We start from the raw sequence: 18387 nt of genomic DNA on the forward strand, positions 1-18387 counted from the left end.
CTGAGGCCCACAGAGGACGAGATTGGTCTGGGTCATACCGTGCGAGTCAGGAGGCCCTTGGGATTCGAACTTAGGGGTCCTGCCGCTGGGAACGTGTGCCCCCTCCTGGTGACCCGTTTCTTGCAGAAACCTCTCCCTGGTGTCTTCCTGCCTATGGCAGCACGGGGGTTAAAAACAATCCCTGAAGTCGGATGGACCGGGCAGAGTACCCATCCTACCTCTCCTGAGGCTCTGAGATCAGAGATGAGAGACTGTCCTTTTGGAGCCCCAGTTTCTCCACCTAAAATGGGAACAACACTAGTATAGTATCCCCAACTGGGATCGAGGAAACAAGGAGATAATGGATGTTAAGCTCCTTGCTGGTGCCTGGCATTCAGTAAGTGTCAAATGAATGTGCTCACTCTCCCTGGCTCCCACATCTCCCAAGAATGCCAGTTGAATGCAGAGTCAAAATGGTGTTAAAGGTTGGCATTCAAGGCTCCTTACAAGCTCTTTTTCCGGCTTCATCCACCACCCACCCACCCTGCCTCATCCTCATCCCAGAAACGTCTGTTCCAGTGCTTCTCTGCCTTTCCCTGTGTCTGCAATGCCTTCCCACCATCTCTACCTGGCAAACTCCTATTCATCCATCAAAGCCCTGAGCAATCAGTCACATATCCCAGTTTCTCACACTCCCTATCTGCCCATCCATGCCTCCCTTCTCCTTTCCCACTGCCTGGTCTAGGTTTGTCTCTGTCTTCATGGGCCCTGACAACTGTGGTGAGAGGATGTCACTCAGAGGAGGTGACACCATGAGGTCATGTTCCTTGGAGGAGGCAGCTTTAGTAGGGCCTGGAAGGAGAAGTGAGTCTGGAGTTCCAGGGGGAGGAAGGAGAGTGTGTGGCAGGCAAAGAGGTGGTTTATGTTTGGGCAGAGTGTCAATAGGGCCACAGAGAATGCGCTGCCTGGAGCAGTTGGGAAGACTTTATTGTCTGAGCTGGGAGCCAGCAAGAGCCAAGAGCTGGGCAGTGACCTGGCAACATATGGTCAGGTTGAAGATGAGCAGGCTTTGCCCTGGAGAACACCTCACACAGGGGTCCCAGGAGACTTGTACAAGGATGTTCATAGCAGCATCATGTGTAATAGTGGAAAGCTGGACACAGCCTAGCTATCCATCAAGCAGAGATGGGGTAAATAGTGATGAATTCAGGCAGTGGGAAAGCTCTCCACACCATGATCTTCAAAATAGGTGAATGCAAGCCACATGCGTCCGTGAAAATAAGTCTCAGAAAAACACACTGTTGATGCAATTCGTGAAAATTCAGAGTTGTACACTTATGATTCGTGTACTCTTTGTATGAATTTTATACTTCAATACAATAAAAAAAAATTTTTTTAATACATCATTGGATGAAAAAAGCAAATTGAAGATGGAAGACACAGTTTGATGCCAGATATATAAAGTTTGAAAACCCACAACACAATACTATATATTGTTTAGGGACACATGCATATGTAATATAAGTGTATTACATAAAAACATAAAAACACGCATGGCAGTGATAAAGAGCAAATTCAAGAGAGTGGTGACCCGGAGGGAGAAAGGGAAGGGAATGTAATGGGGCTTCAATTACACTTGAAATGGTTTATTTCTTAAGGTGAGTGGTGGGTACATGGGTGTTTGTTATGCTGTTCTCTAGACTTTGTTGTGAACATGAAATATTCGTAATGTAATAATGCTTTTTTTAAATTAAAAATATTTATTTATTTGGCTGCACTGGGTCTTAGTTGCGGCATGCGGGATCTAGTTCCCTGACCAGGGATCAAACCCAGGTCCCCTGCATTGGGAGCGCAGAGTCTTAACCACTGGACCACCAGGGAAGTCCCTGCTTTTTTTTTTAGAAAGTCAGGAGATGCCTGGGAAGGCAATGGGGAGCCATTGTTGGTTCTTGAGTGGGGTTGTGACATGGTCAGTGGACTGGAAAGGGCAAGACTAGAAAAGCAAGGTCGTGGGGAGGCTGGTGTGACAGTCCAGGGGACATGTGTGAAGGCCTGAGGGGGGACAGAGACAGAGTTATGGGGAGAAGGAAAAGGATGGGAGAGATTTAGAGGAATAAACAACTGGTGTGCTTAGGCAAGCGTCACAAACTTAAACGCTCACGGAGCCCAGGCAGGTCATTAAGCAGGCGGTGAGCATGGAGGTGTGGGGACTGTGACACATGGTCTGGCAGGGGCAGCCCCTACTCAGCACCAGCTGATTGTTGCCATGTAGGAAAAGAGGCCCAGTGGGGTTACATCTTGTTTTTTCAAAAAGAAATCAGCAATTCCGATTTTTTTAAATACAAAATTTTTCAGATTTTTTAAAATACAAAATTTTCCAAATTTTAAATGATGGAACTAAATTGAAAAAAAAAAAAAATCAAAACTCTGTGGGGGCCAAGCCATAAGGTTTGCAATCTCTTTGGTGAGGAACAGCCTCCAGGAGATGAAATGAAGGGACAGTGACACCAAGTTTTCCTGCCAGTGAGGCTGAAGAGGCTCACAACCTGAGCAGCAGTCGTGGAGGGCTTCCTGGAAGAACTGACACTGGGCAGTGAAGGGGGAAGTTGTTTCAGGCTAAGAGAATAGCAAGTGCAAAGGTAGGGGTAGAGCTGAGTGAGCCCAGAAGAGCAAAAGTCACCAACAGGGCATTTCACAGAAGGGAAACATGGCCGGTAAACACGAGGAGTTGCCTGACCTCATTAGTCATCAGGGAGAGGTAAGTCCAGACAGTGATGAGCTGCCCCTTTATTCCCATTCGACTGGCAAAAATGAGAAAGTCTGACAATACCAAGTGTGGGTAAAGATGTAGATCAGTGCAGCTCTCTGTACTGCAACACCACTGTGACCCAGCAAATCCACTCCTGGATACGTGTGCCCAGGAGAACCCTGCACACGTAGCCTGGGCCAGTGCTTCTCAAACTTTAATGTTCATAGGAATCCCCCAGGGATCTTGTTCAAAGGCAGATTCTGATTCGGCAGGTCTAGGGCAGGGCTGGAGAGTCTACATTTCTAACAAGTTTCCAGGTGATGCCAACCCTGGAACACAACACATTTTTGACGAGCATTAGGAGAAATGCAGATGAATATCCACAGCAGCACTGTTCGTAAGATCAGAAAACCTGAAAACAATCCAATTATCAATTGACGAGAGATGGAACAAATAAGTAAGTTGTGGTATAGTCACACATAGCCCTTAAAATGAATGAATCACAACTACACACAACCTGGATGAATTCTCACCAACGTGGCATTGAGGCTTTTTTTTTTAAAGACAACATTCTATACAGTATACTTTTTAAAATAATAAACAAGTAAAAACAAATAAATTGTTTAGGCATTCATACATGTAAGAAGACTAAAAACAAAGAAACTAGGGAAGGATAAACTCAAAATTCAGAATATTAGTGACCTCTGGCAGAGAGCTGGGGGATGGGCTGGGCTGGAGCACAGAAGTGGATGTCAGATTTTGTTTCTGTTCTAGTTCTTGGGCCGGGGGTTGGGGGTAGGGGACAGTGGTTCACAGGCACATATGTTGTTTTATAGTGTATTGTATTATATTATTTACATAGGGCCATGCATGGACCAATCCTGAGATTGTGTCATGAGCCAAGGATGCTCTTAACTCAATCATGAGTCCCTGAGGTCCGTATTTAAAAAGAGAGAGAGAAACTCATAGAGACAGAGACTCAGAGATGGAGAGACTGAGAGAGATGGGGAGAGTTGAGGACAGGCATGGTCCATTTGGGAACGTGTGTTCTAACCCAAGCACAACACAGAGCGGTCAGGGCTCTGAAGGGAACAGAAGTTGTGGGACTGTGGGATGTTTGCCTGAGCCAGCCAGGGGCCAGAAAGGGGCTGATATCGTGGGGAAGAGGCTGTGGCAGCCTGGGTGTCAGATTCTCTTCTGACCCCTGCCATCAGCCCACCAGCTCAGACCATGCAGAGCCACAGACTTCAAGAAAGACCCTAGGAGGGCTTCCCTGGTGGCGCAGTGGTGGAGAATCTGCCTGCCAGTGCAGGGGACACGGGTTCGAGCCCTGGTCTGGGAAGATCCCACATGCCGCGGAGCAACTAGGCCTGTGAGCCACAATTACTGAGCCTGCGCGTCTGGAGCCTGTGCTCCGCAACAAGAGAGGCCGCGATAATGAGAGGCCCGCGCACTGCGATGAAGAGTGGCCCCCACTTGCCGCAACTAGAGAAAGCCCTCGCACAGAAACGAAGACCCAACACAGCCATAAATAAATAAATAAATAAATAAATAAATAAATAAATAAACCCAAAGTTTAAAAAAAAAAAAAAAAAAGAAGAAAGACCCTAGGAGAGGACAGAATGACTCAAACCAAGTGGAGAGAGTCCACTTGGCAGCAGGTAACCTCCAGCCTTGGGTAAAGACCAGCTCTGGTAATGACTAGATCTGAGTGGTAACCACATCTAGCTAATGATGAGTCTTGGCTTGTGACCAAACCAGATAATGTCCATAGTCAAGATCAGATCTGGGGATGCCTGGCCCCAACACTGCTCTCCGGGTCAACCAGGCATCTGGTCAGCCTTGGTCAGCCCCTGGGAGAAATGGAGAGGGAGGAAAATCCCAGGGCCCCTGCAGGCAGTGAGGGTTGGCCTCTTTCTCCTCACCCTACTGCACACAATGAACTCTCTCTCCCCTGCATAGCCCTTGGGTCTGGCCCCTCCTTCCCATTGCTCTGTCTCTGCCCTGGCTCAGCCTCTGCATCCCCTGACTGGACCACTCCAGCCTCCTCCCAGGACTCCTGCTCCAGTCTCTCCCTTTCCAATACATCCTCCACACCAGCCTCAGAGAGATCGTTCTATAAAACAGATGTGTCCCTCCCTTGCTCAGAACTCTGCTTTGGCTCCCTACCACCTGGGGTGAAAGTTTGAACTGGTATTCAGAGTTAGCCTGGTATTCAAAACTCTTCACCATTTGTCTTTTGCACCCTCTCCTAATTCAATTCTGGTCAAATCCCATGACTCAGGTACAGGCTCTGCAGTTTCTCCCAAAGACAAGCTGTTTCACACCTCAGCCTGGGCAGGTCCTTCTACCTGGAATGCCTCTCCCCCATTGGATACTCATCTTTTGAAATTCGACTCAGATGTCACCTACTCTGGGGAAACCTTCCCTAACTTCTACGCCCCATTCCCCATTCCCAGTTTGTCACCCCAAATACTTTATTTTTTCCCTTTGGTATTACCAAGTATTTCTTTCTTTCTTTCTTCTTTAGCTTTATTGAGGTATAATCAACAAATAAAAATTGTATATATTTAAGGTGTACAACTCGATGTTTTGATATACGTATACATTGTGGAATGATCACCACAATCAAGTTTATTAACATATCCACACCTCACATAGTTACCTTTTTTTTCTTGTGGTGAGAACACTTAAGATTACACTCTTAGCAAATTTCAAGTATACGATACAGTATTGTTAACTGTAGACTCCCCAGATGCTTTATGATTGCAAAGACACACCATGTCTCAAACACCTTATAACAAATGCTTTTGGCACCCACCTTGGAGTCCAGCAGCAGCCAAAGGGGACAGCTCCGAGACACTGGTCCACTGGAGGCACCCAACAGGTCTCTCCAATTCTTCTGCCTGATGGCTTTTTTTTTTAATAATTGAAGTATAGTTGATTTACAATATTGTGTTAGTTTCGGATGTATGGCAAAGTGATTCAGTGATATGTATATTCTTTTTCAGATTATTTTCCATTATAGGTTATTACAAGATACAGAATATAGTTCCCTGTGCTATCCAGTAACTTCTAGTTGTTTATCTGTTTTATATATAGTAGTGAGTATCTGTTAATTCCATGCTCAGAATTTATCCCTCCCTCCCTTTCCCCTTTGGTAACCATAAGTTTGTTTTCTATGTCTGTGAGACTGTTTCTGTTTTGTAAATAAGCTCATTTGTGTTATTCTTTTAGATTCCACATATAAGTGATATCATATAATATTTGTCTTTCTTTGTCTGACTTACTTCACTAAGTATGATCATCTCTAGGTCCATCGTGTTGCTGCAAATGGCATTATTTCATTCTTTCTTATGGCTGAGTAGTATTCCATTGCATATACGTACCACATCTTCTTTATCCATTCATCTGTTGTTGGGCACATGAAGGTTGCTTCCATGTCTTAGCTGTTGCAAACAGACAGCATTTTCTGAAGTCACAGGAGCTCAAGCACAGGACAACTTGGAAATGAAGGGGAGTTAATGCCCTTAGAGCATCCTTCCATCATGGGGTCAGGAATCAGTGGGTAAATGCTCCTCCTTCAGGGAGGCAGTTCTGAGGCGTCTTCTCCGCTGTTCCTCGGAAGGTCCCTAGCAGGATGGCATTCCAGTGGCCATGTGCTAATGCACACTTTATTGACTTTCTCTCCTCTCCTGTCTCACTATCCAGGCTCCCTCCCTCCCACTTCCTAGGATCACCTCCCAAATGAACTACCTGTGCTCAAGTCACTGTCTCAGGGGCTGCTGCTTTTGGGGGGAACCCAAAGTAAAACACACCTGTTTGCTTCCATCTCTTACATAAAACTGGATATAGCTCCTTGAGGTCTGAGGCCACATTGAATTCACCTCAAATTGTGGCCAGCAATCTGGGTTCACATCCTGCTGCTTGTATTGTGTGACCTTGACCAAGTCACTTCCTTGAACACAGATGCTCAGCAAAAGTAAGTAGGAGATTCTCAGACTGTTAATGAAATATATCACAGGGTCAAAGGGGGGCGGAATATAGGACTTCACTCTTCCTTCTCTTTTCCTATGTTTTCCAATTTTTTTGAGTATTCACATATTCCTTTGCTTTGTTTTGCTTTGTTTTGATGGTGTGGAAGGAGTGTGACCTCTGGGCTGAGCAGGCCTGGGTTCAGATCTTGGCTCTGTCACATACTAGCTGTGACTAGGCAAGTCACTCAACCTCACTGGGCCTCAGTTTCCACATCTGGAAAATGGACACAAGCATGAACACCTACTTTGCAGGGTGGTTGTGACTTTTAAGATAGAAGCTCGTTGTAAACCACAGAGTAAATTGCAAACCTGGGTTATTGTTGTCCCTGGGGCTGGCATCAAGCCTGGCATGGAGGAGGTGCCTGGGAAATGTCTGGAGAACAAAAGGAGTGAAGCTACTAGTGGAGCCCCAGGGTGTTCTTCATCTCGTTCATTCATTCATTCCATGCTCACTGATACCACTTGGGCCAAGCCCTATGCTGGGCACCGGGGATACACAGTTGTAGGAGGAATGTCTCTGGCCTCAGGAGCCTTGCCAGCTCCAGGGGAGACCCAAGAAAACCCACCATTCCAGAGGGGCCCTGACCAACTGTCGGGGGAGTGTGGGAAGATGTCCAGGAAGAGGTGACTCCCAAGCTGTGCAGGACTTAGTCTGATGAGCAAAGGAAGGACAGAGTGGACATTCCAGCAAGAGGGGAGAGTGTACACTAAGCCCTGGAGGCCAGGCCGGGCCCTTGCAAGCCACTGTGGGCAGCTCATTGGGGCTGAAGTCTCAGAGTTCAAAGATGAAGCCAGAATCCAGCCAGGGCTGGATCATCACGACCTTGAAGTCCTCTGAGGAATCAGGATTTTCAACTGAAGGTGGTGGGGATCTATGGAAAATGAGGACAAGACTGGGAAAGAATCTTTGACTTTCTTTGTGAACCAGGGCAACTCCTTTTGCCTCTCGGAGTCTCAGCTTCCTCATCTGTACACTGGGGGAAAAAATATCACAACAAGGATGTTCTGAGGAGGGCTTGAAATGAAGTGTGCTCAGGGCCTGGCTGAGGAAGGCGCTCCATTCATTCATATGAATGGAATGAATGGACAAGTGAGCGAATGAATGAATGAATTTCTGCCAGGTACCCTCCCTCACACTAGTCTCAGCCTGGAACTCAGCCTCCTCCCCGCAATCCTACCTTCTCCCTGCCCTACCCCACTCAGTAGGGCCTCCTACTCGCCCACAGGCCAAGAGACGAGGGCGGGGACTTTTCTAGGGTCATCAAGTGAGTCAAAAGCACAGCCAGGTCCAGTGTTCTGTCCCTGCTCTGTGACGCCAGAAATGCTTTTTCTCTGTCCCTCAACATAGATTCACCTCCAGGGCCAGCCCTGGTGCTTTTTGGGATGGGAGGTGCTTGGGTTCCACTGTCTGCTTGGAGGGCCAGACCACCTGCCTCAGCCTCCCAGATGCCCGAGCTACCATCTGCTCCCACCAGAGCCTTCAGCTCTTTTCCTTAAATAGTTCCTCTCGTCTCCTTGGAGACATCTCTCACATGGAAGAAAGGAAGGGAGGGAGGGAGGGAGGAGGAGGAGGACAAGTTGGGTCCCATTTCCTGAGTACCTACTGTGTGTCGGCTCTGACCCTCATCACACCCCTTTGACCTGGGGATCCCCCCCATCCCTTTTCAGATGAGGAACTGAGGCATGGAGACCGGTGATCACAGGCCCCAAATTTCAGAGCAAGTAAGAGCACAGCCAGGATTTGAACCTGGGTCTGCAGGGTTCAAAACCTAAAGCCTGTGTGACATAAGGGGAAGGTGCATTTGTGCTGCCCTTACCCTATGTCCGAATACCCTGGACAGGGCACTACTTATCCCCCCAAGTCACCCTCCCTTACATGACCAATTCAGAAACACTTACGGGCACCTTTCGTATGTTAGACCCTGGGCCACGCGCGGAATTGGAAGAGTATCTCAGATATGAATGGAACAAAGTCTTCTCCCTTGAAATAGAGTGTAGGGGGAGTGGGAGGGACAGAAGGACATTTATTTCCTGTGCATACACCAAAAGCTTCGGAGGGACCATTTCAGCTGATCCTCTGAATACTGCAGTTGGTAGGATTTAAGAGCTCCATTTTTCAGAAAGGAAACTGAGGCCCAAAGAAGTTAATTCACTTATCCAAAGATATACAGGGAGAAAGCGGTGGAACCAGGATAAAGTCCCAGATTATGCTAAAACTTGCTGGAATGGCCCCCAGAGACCTGAACAAAGTGCTGCTGTGAGGTTGGGAAGGAGTGGTAGCTGGCAGCTCAAGGACCCTTGAGTGGAGGGGGAGAAATGAAAGGACGTGGACAGATGGGTCTCAGCCCCTTTCTGGCCTCAGTCCTCTTGAGCCGGCTCCAAGGCTGACGTCACCAGGGTATCTGACACCACCAGCTCAAGCAAAGAGGTGACCAGATCCCACCTGTCTTAGTATCTAGTGAATCCCATTCAAAGCATCTCATAGACATACCTCATCCTGTGGATATCTGGTCAACCCTAAACTTTTGTGTCCTCTGGTTGACCTTACCCAAGCAGCCCATCTGGTTGATCACACTAGTCTAAATCTTGGGTTTAAGAGGCAACTCTCACATCTGATGGTTAAGCCTAGGGGAGGAGAGGCTATTTCCAAAGATTTCTGGCAAAAGTGGGATCATTGTCATATCAAAATGCCTGCATGCTGTGTGTACACCTTTCACTCTCCTACTCTGCAGTGCACTACAGGGGCTGTGACAACCCCACAGCAGGCAAGGGAAGAAGGGAGGAAATGCTGAGTGGAGGGACTGTCATGAACAAAAGGCAGGAGGCACAGGGGATTCAGGGAAAAGCAAACAGTTGAGTGCGGGTGCGTGTGGAGAGCAGCAGAGCTGAGGCCAGAGCAGGGGTTGGATCAGGAAAGACCTTGAGTACCAGGTGAACAGCTCAGCCTTCATCTGGGAGGCAAAGAGGTGCTGTTACAGGGTTTAGAGGACAGGGAAGATGTGATCCAATGTTGTTTAATGGTGGCCAGTGTAGAGGATGGCCATCAAGAGAGCATGAGACTGGAGGCAGGGAGGCTAGTGCCGAGGCCGCTGCAACCATCCAGAGAGGGGATGGGCCTGGACTAGGCTGCAGCTGTGGAAAGGGAGAGGAAGGAGATAGTCGGGAGAGACGTCAAAGAGACAGAATCAAGAGTTGTTGCTGATGGATCCTGATGTGGGGCGACGGGAAGGGAGGAGGCAAAAATGAGGCTCAGGTTTCTGGTGTGGGCGGCTGATAGGACAGCCTTGAGAGGGGAGGACTGGGCAAAAGGCAAAGGGGAGGAAGGCCACCTGGGCGCCCGAGTCACGTGAGGGATCTCAGGGCACATGGTGCTGCTCTTCCTGTGGGCTCCGGATTTTACAGTTTTCAAAGGGCTATCGATCCGCAGACTCCCTGGAAGCCACCGCCCGCCAACAACCCGTGAGGCCAACCCCATTTCTCTCGGAGAGAAAATTCAAGGCTCAGAGAGCAGCAGTGACTGATCCAAGTGGGTGATGGAGCTAGCTCTTCTGCCTTCGATACCCAGGCTTTTCTCCTGCACCCAAGGGGCCTCCCAGTCACCAGAGGTTTGTAAGGAGATGTCCAGGGAAATGGGAAATCAGGGGAGAGGCTGGGGCTGGAGACAGAGAGAGGGAAGGCATGGAGTAGACAAAGTCACTCACGGAGAGGGCATCGAGAGAGACAAGAAAATCACCTGGGCAGAACCTTAAGAATCAGCAGCCTTCAAGAGCTGAGCAGAGTGAAGACCGCTGCCATGTGCTGCCCCCAGGTCACCGCACACGGCCGTGTGTCACGCACCAGGACTTGCTTCAGACAAGTAAGCTCCCCCATTCATTAAACCATTGATGTCTCTGTTGCTGACTCTGGGCTCTTTCTTTGGTCTTGAAGCTGGGCAAGCACAGGCCTTGTAGGCCTGTGGGGTGCAGCCCAAGAGGTGCACATAAACGACCATCTTCCCGAGCCCATCTAGGAGGATGAGAAACCGACAGTCTGGGTATCCCTACGTGCAGAACCCAGCTTCTGCCTACATTCCAGCTCATCTTGCCTGGCCTCCTCATCCGTCGGTGGGGCTGTGGCCTCCTCAGCGGCCAGTGGGGCTCCCAGCCAACGAAGCAGCAATGAAAACTCTCACGCAGCATCTCCAGAGATACTCTGGGCTTCAATCAATAGCCCAGGCCTTCCAGCCGAAGCTGATTTAAAAATGTGAAAGAATTTTTCCAGAAATGACGAGATGCTGTACATGGAGGGTTGGATGTTACTTGGTTCCTCTATTAGAAACAGTTTGGTTACCTTATTGTGAAAGTGAGTCCTACAGTATTTCAGCAAAAGGTATTCATGGCAAAAAAAAAAAAAAAAGAGTTGAGCAGAAGAGGCTAAAATGATGTGAGCAGAGAAGCAGAAGAAAGATCAAGAGACTGCTGGGGGGCCGAACTGGGGAAGGCCATGCTTCCAGGAGAAAGTGGTCAACAGTGTTGTGAAGTGAGGACTGTTTTTCCTGCGCTGCCCACACCTTGGGGGCTGGGGCAAAACTCCAAGGAGACCGTGACTGTACTTCAGTACTGTGGAGTGCTGGACAAAGGTCAAGCGTAATTGTTCTGGTCCTGGCTCTGCCACCACCTCTCCAGGTGACCTTGGACAAATCCCTTTCTCTCTCGAGACCCCTGTTTCTCTCTCTAATAAGAGGGCTCCGGTTTCTGGAAGCATTCCTTTATTTGTTCAATTAATTCAAGAAATATTTACTGAGAACCTGCTATGTGCCAGACACTGTCCTAGGAATTTGGGAGACTTAAGTAAACCAAAAAGATAAAGGTCCAGCCTCCCTAGAGCATAGGGGACTGGTCAATAAGCAAAAAACATAATGAAAGACATGATACAGTTTATTAGGTGATTGTAAGTTTTATGAAAAAAGGAAGAAAAAGGTAGACATGGGTAAGAGGAGTAGGAAGTGCTGGAGTTGGAGAGTTTGTGCAGATTATTAATTTTAAATAGGGTAGTCAGGTAGTGCTCACTGAGAAGGTAATATCTGAGGAAAAGAGTGAAGGGGGTATGACATCCCTGCAGGTATCTGGGGGAAAAGCTTTCCAGATAGAAGGAACAGCCACTGCAAATGCCCGAAGGTCTGAGATACTAAAATCTTCCTATTATTAAACATCTAAAAATCCTAGATTAAAAAAAATATGGAAATGGATGTCTTAAAGAAAGTAGAGAAATCCTCAAATTGGGAACATGAGACCAATGAGAAACCCACACTGAAGCTGTGAGATGCCACGCAGACACCTACAGCTCAGGTAACACAAAGTCTATGGCCCACATGGGGCAGAGAGCCAAATGAGTCAGAGATCATCCTGCATAAATTATGGACTCAGGAAGGGCTACATCACAGAAAAAAAAGGTGAATTTCAAAAGAAATTCTGCCTCACAGAGGCAGGCAGCAAAGACAACTGTCTGTCTCAGCCTGAGATCTGTGTGAGATTAAAGAAAAATCTCCCCTGTGAAGGTATGGACATTGACTGGCCCTCACATGGCTTTTAGGTCTGAATTGTAAGTATTGATGAGCTACCAAAAAAAAATTCAAGCTGAGAATTTTAATTTCGAGTGGACCTCCAGGGACTTCTCCAGCAGTCCAGTGGTTAAGACTCCGTGCTTCCACTTCAGGGGGTATGGGTTCGATCCCTAGTCGGGAACTAAGATCCCACATGCTGCGCAATGCAGCCAATAAATAAATAAATTCATAAATAAAATGGACCTCCAAATTAACAAAGCCAGAAGTTGGTTCTCTGAAAAAAGATCAAGAAGAGACAGAGGTAAAAAGATCACACAAATTATCAACATCAGGAATGAAGAAAGGACATCACTATGGATGCTACAGACATTTAAAAGGTAACAAGATATTGTAAACAATTCTATGCCCAAAAGTGGATAATTTCATTGAAGTGGACAAATTCCTCAAAAAATATTACTTAGGGGCTTCCCTGGTGGCGCAGTGGTTGAGAATCTGCCTGCCAATGCACGGGACACGGGTTCGAGCCCTGGTCTGGGAAGATCCCACATGCCGCGGAGCAACCAGGCCCGTGAGCCACAATTACTGAGCCTGCACGTCTGGAGCCTGTGCTCTGCAACAAGAGAGGCCGCGATAATGAGAGGCCCGCGCACCGCGATGAAGAGTGGCCCCCACTTGCCGCAACTAGAGAACGCCCTCGCACAGAAACGAAGACCCAACACAGCCATAAATAAATAAATAAATAAATAAATAAATAAATAAACCCAAAGTTAAAAAAAAAATTACTTATTAAAACAGACACAAAAGAAATAACAGTTTTGAATAGTCATTAAGGAAATTGAATCTGTAATTTAAAATCTTATCATATTAAGACTCCACGCTTCCACTTCAGGGGGCTTGGGTTCGATCCCTGGTTGGGGAACTAAGACCCCACATGCCATGTGGCGTGGCCAAAAAAAAAAAAAAAAACTTACCATAAAGAAAATTCTAAACCCAGATGATCTCAGTGGTGAATTCTTTCAAATGTTTAGAAAATAAAAAGAATCAATTCTATAAATTCTTCTAGAGAATAAAAAAGGAGGGGATATTTCGTGACCTGGTTGATGATTTCAGCCTAAACTTGTTACCAAATTCTGAAAAGGACACTACAAGAAAGGAAAATTATAAGCCAATATCTCCATGAATGTAGATGCAAAACTACTAAACAAAATATTGACATAACAAATCTAATCATATATAAAATCATAATACATCATGAACAAATGTGATTTATTCCATGACTGCAAAGTTGTTTGGCATTCAAAAATCTATCAATGTAATTCACCACTTTAATAGAGTTTGTTAAATAATCATCTCAAAAGATGTGGAAAATATATTTGATAAAATTTAACACCCATTCATAATAAAAACTCTCAGCAATCTAGGAATAGAAGCATCTTCATTAATCTTACAAAGGGCATTGCAAAACCCTACAGCTAACATCATACTCATTGGTGAAAATTTGAATGCTTTTCCCTTTAGATTAACTGTCCACTATCACCATAGTTATTCAACATTACAGGCTAGCCAGTGCAATCAGGAAGGGAAAAATGTACAAAATTGGAACAGAAGAAGCAAAAATATCCTTATTCACAGATGACATTTTGTGTATGTGGAAAATCCAAAAGAACCTATAAGCAAACTATTAAAATGAGTGAATTTAGCAAGATCTCTGTATAAAAAGTCAATATTCAAAAATTAGTTGTATTTACATGTATGAGCAATAAACAATTAAAAGTAAAATTTAAATAAACAATACCATTTACGATAGCACCAAAGCCTATAGAATACCTAGTAATAATTCTAATGAAAGATGTGCAAGACTTCTACACTGAAAATTACAAAATCTTTCAGAGAGAAATTAAATAAGACCTTAACAAATTGAGAGATACACTATGTTCATAAATTGGAACACTCACTATTTGAAAGGTGTCATTTCTCCTCACATACATCTATAGATCCCAATCCAAATCAAAATCTTCTCAAGGTTCTGATAAGCACATTCTAAAATTTATATGAAAGTTCAAAGGACTTTCTATTGTAGAGACTATATTGAAGAAGAATAATAAAGCTGTAGGACTAACAATGCTAGATTTCATAGACTCACAGATTTAGAAAACAAACTTATGGTTACCAAAGGGGAAAGATGGGAGGGGGAGGGATAAAGTAGGAGGCTGGGATTAACATATACACACTACTGTATATAAAACAGATAATCAACAAAGACCCACTGTATAGCACAGGGAACTCTACTCAATACTCTGGAATAACCTATATGGGAAAAGAATCTGAAAAAGAATAGATATATGTATAGGTATAACTGAATCACTTTGCTGTACACCTGAAACTAACACAACATTAGAAATCAACTATACTCCCATATAAAATAAAAATTTTTTAAATCTTTAAAAAATACTAGATTTCAGGGTATATTGAAAACTATAGTTTGGAGGACTAGTTCTAGAGTATGTAAAACTCTAACAGTAAAAAAGTCAACAGTAAAACAAAAATCCAACTAGAAAATGGACAACAGACATGAATAGACATTTTACCAAAGAATACATGCAGATGACAAATAAGCACATGAAAAGATGTTCAACATCATTAACCATTAGGAAATGCAAATTAAAACCACAATGAGCTATGACTATATACCTGTCAGAATGGCTAAAGGAAAAAGTAACGACAACACCAAATTCTAGCAAGGATGCAGAGAAACTGGGGGACTCATACGTTGCTGGTAGAGATGTAAAATGGTACAGCTCCTCCGGAAAACAGTTTGACAGTTGTTGTTGTTGTTGTTTTTTTCAATAAAGCTACACATGAACTCCTGGAACTAATAAGAGAATTTAGCAAGGTTGCAGAATACAAGGTTAATATATAAAAGTCAATTGCTTTCCTATACACCAGCAATGAACAAGTGGAATTTGAAATTAAGAAATTAAATACCATTTACACAAGCATCTCCCAAAAGGAATTACTTAGGTGTAAGTCTAAAAAATATATATACAAGATCTTTATGAGGAAAATTCTAAAATTGATGAAAAGAAATTGAAGAACTAAATAAATGGAGCAATATTCCACATTCATGGATAGGAAGAAAACACTGTCAAGATGTCAGTTCTTCCCAACCTTATCTATAGGTTTAATACAATCCAAATCAAAAGCCCAGCAAGCTATTTTATGAATATCGACAAACTAACTCTGAAGTTTATATGGAGAGGCAAAAGACCCAGAATATCCAACTCAATACTGATGGAGAAAAACAAAGTCAGAGAACTGACACTACCCAACTTTAAGACTTACTATAAAGCTGCAGTAATCAAGACAGTGTGGTGTTAGTGAAAGAATAGACAAATAGATCCATGGAAAAGAATTGAGAACCCAGAAATAGAACAACATAAATATAGTCAACTGGTGTTGGAGTAAAGGCAATACAATGGAGCAAAGATAGTCTTCAAAAAATGGTGCTAGGACAACATCCACAGGAAAAAAAAAAAAAAAAAGAGTATATACACTGACCTTATATCCTTCACAAAAATTAAGTCAAAATGGATCATAGACCTAAACGTAAAATGTAAAATTATAAAACTCCTACAAGATAACATAGGAGAAAACTTAGATGATCTTGGGTGTGGTGATGACTTTTTAAATACAACATCAAAGGCATGACCTGTGAAAGAAGTAATACGCTAGACGTTATTAAAAGTAAAAAGATTTGCTCTATGAAAGACAGTGTCAAAAGAATGGGAAGACAAGCCACAGATTGGGAGAAAATATTTGAAAAAGACATGTCTAATAAAGGACTGTTATCCAAAATACGCAAAAAATTCTTAAAACTCAACAACAAGAAAATGAAAAATCCAATTTAAAAATAGGCAAGAGGGGAATTCCCTGGCAGTCCAGTGGTTAGGACACCGCACTTTCACTGCCAAGGGCCTGGGTTCCATCCCTGGTTGGGGAACTGAGATCCTACAAGCCTCATGGCACGGCCAACAATAATAATAATAAATAAATGAAAATAATTAGAAATAGACAAGAGACCTGAACAGACACCTTACCAAATAAGATATATAGATGGCAAGTAAGCATATGAAAAGATGTTCAACGTCATATGTCATTAGGAAATTGCTAATTAAAACAATGAGATACTACTACCCACCTATTAGAATGACCAAAGTTCAAAACATTGAAAACACCAAATGCTGATGAGGATGTGGAGCAATAGGAACTCTCATTTCATTGCTAGTGGGAATGCAAAATAGTAGAGCCACTTTGGAAGACAGTTTCTTACTAAACTAAACATACTCTTAGCATATGATCCACCAGTTGCACTCTTTGGTATTTACCAAGATAAACTGAAAAGTCAGGTCCGCACAAAAACTCCACACAAATACTCATAGCACCTTTGTTCGTAATTGCCAAAACTTGGAAACAACCAAGATGTCCTTCAGTAGGTGAATGGATAAATAACTGTGGTACATCCACACGATGAAATATTATTCAGTGCAAAAAAGAGATGAGCTATCAAGCTCATCTCGAAAAGACATGGAGGAAACAAATGAATATTACTAAGTGAAATAAGCCAATATGAGAAGTCTTCGTACTGTATAATTCCAGCTATATGACTTTTTTGGGAAAGGTGACTATGGAGACAATAAAAGGATCAGTGGTTGCCAGAAGTTGGAAATGGGAGGGATGAATAGGCAGAGCACAGAGGATTTTTATGGCAGTGAAACTACTCTGTATGATACTATAATGGTATACATGTCATGCATTTGTCCAAACCCACAGAATGTACAACACTCAGAGTAAATCCTAATATAAACTATTCACTTTAGGTGATAATGATGTGTCAATGTAGAACCATAGATATAACAAATGTACCATTCTGGTGGGGTATTTTGATAATGGGAGAAGCTGTACAAATGCGGGGGCACGGGGTATATGAGAATTCTCTGTACTTTCCACTCAATTTGCTGTGAATCTAAAATTGCTCTAAAAAATAAAGTTGGTATTTTAAAAAAACTAAACATGCTATCACCATACAACCCAGAGATTGCACTCTCGTGGGCATTTATCCAAGAGAAGTAGAGACTTAGGTTCACACAAAAACCTGTATATGAATGTTCATAGCAACTTTATTGATAAGAGCCCCAAACTGGAAACAATTCATGTCCTTCACTGGGAGAATGATTAAACAAAGGGGTACATCCACACCCTGGAACACTATTCAGTAATAAAAAGGAACAAGCTATCGATAGTGTAACAACTTGGGTGAATCTCAAGGGAATTTATGCAGAGAGAAAGAAGCCAATCCTAAAAGGTTACATACTATGTGATTCCATTTATACAACATTTTTGAAATAGCAAAATTATAGAAACGGAGAATAGATCACTGATTGCCAGGGGTTAGGGATGGTTGATATCGTGGGGAGAGAGTGTGAGAGGGAGGTGGATGTGGCTAAAAAAGGGAAACACGGGGATCCTTCTGGAGATGGAACTGTTGTGTATCTCGATGGTGGTGGATACATGAACCTACATGTGTGATAAAACTGTATAGAACTGAAAACACACACACACACGCACAAATGAGTACAAAACTGGGGAATTCTGAATAAGATTGGTAGATTGTATCAATATCAACATCCTGGTTGTGACATTGTATTATACCTTTGCAAGATGTTACCACTAGGAGAAACTGGGTAAAGAGCACACAGGGGAACTTCCCTGGTGGTGCAGTGGTTAAGAATCTGCCTGCCAATGCAGGGGACACGGGTTCGATCCCTGGTCCGGGAAGATCCCACATGCCGCAGAGCAACTAAGCCCATGTGCCACAACTACTGAGACTGTGCTCTAAAGCCTGCGTGCCACAACTACTGAAGCCCGTGCACCTAGAGCCCATGTGCCTAGAGCCCGTGCTCCGCAACAAAGAGAAGCCACCGCAAAGAGAAGCCCGCGCACCACAACGAAGAGTAGTCCCCGCTCACCGCAACTAGAGAAAAGCCCGTGCGCAGCAACGAAGACACAACGTAGCCAAAAAT

General features: G+C 44.2%; 1 protein-coding gene across 1 annotated transcript in view; it reads right to left on the reverse strand.

Moving 5' to 3' along the window:
• Nucleotides 1-2997: 2997 nt before the first annotated feature.
• The window catches only part of AAR2 (AAR2 splicing factor), a 66695-nt gene continuing 51305 nt past the window's right edge, over nt 2998-18387 (reverse strand). Inside the window, exon 4 of the mRNA XM_059896346.1 lies at nt 2998-3057. Coding sequence (XP_059752329.1) covers nt 3031-3057 — 27 coding nt within the window. The 3' untranslated portion in view covers nt 2998-3030. The remainder of the gene's footprint in view (nt 3058-18387) is intronic.

Source organism: Balaenoptera ricei, chromosome 15 (genome assembly GCF_028023285.1).
Source record: "Balaenoptera ricei isolate mBalRic1 chromosome 15, mBalRic1.hap2, whole genome shotgun sequence".
NCBI classification, from domain to species: Eukaryota; Metazoa; Chordata; class Mammalia; order Artiodactyla; family Balaenopteridae; genus Balaenoptera; species Balaenoptera ricei.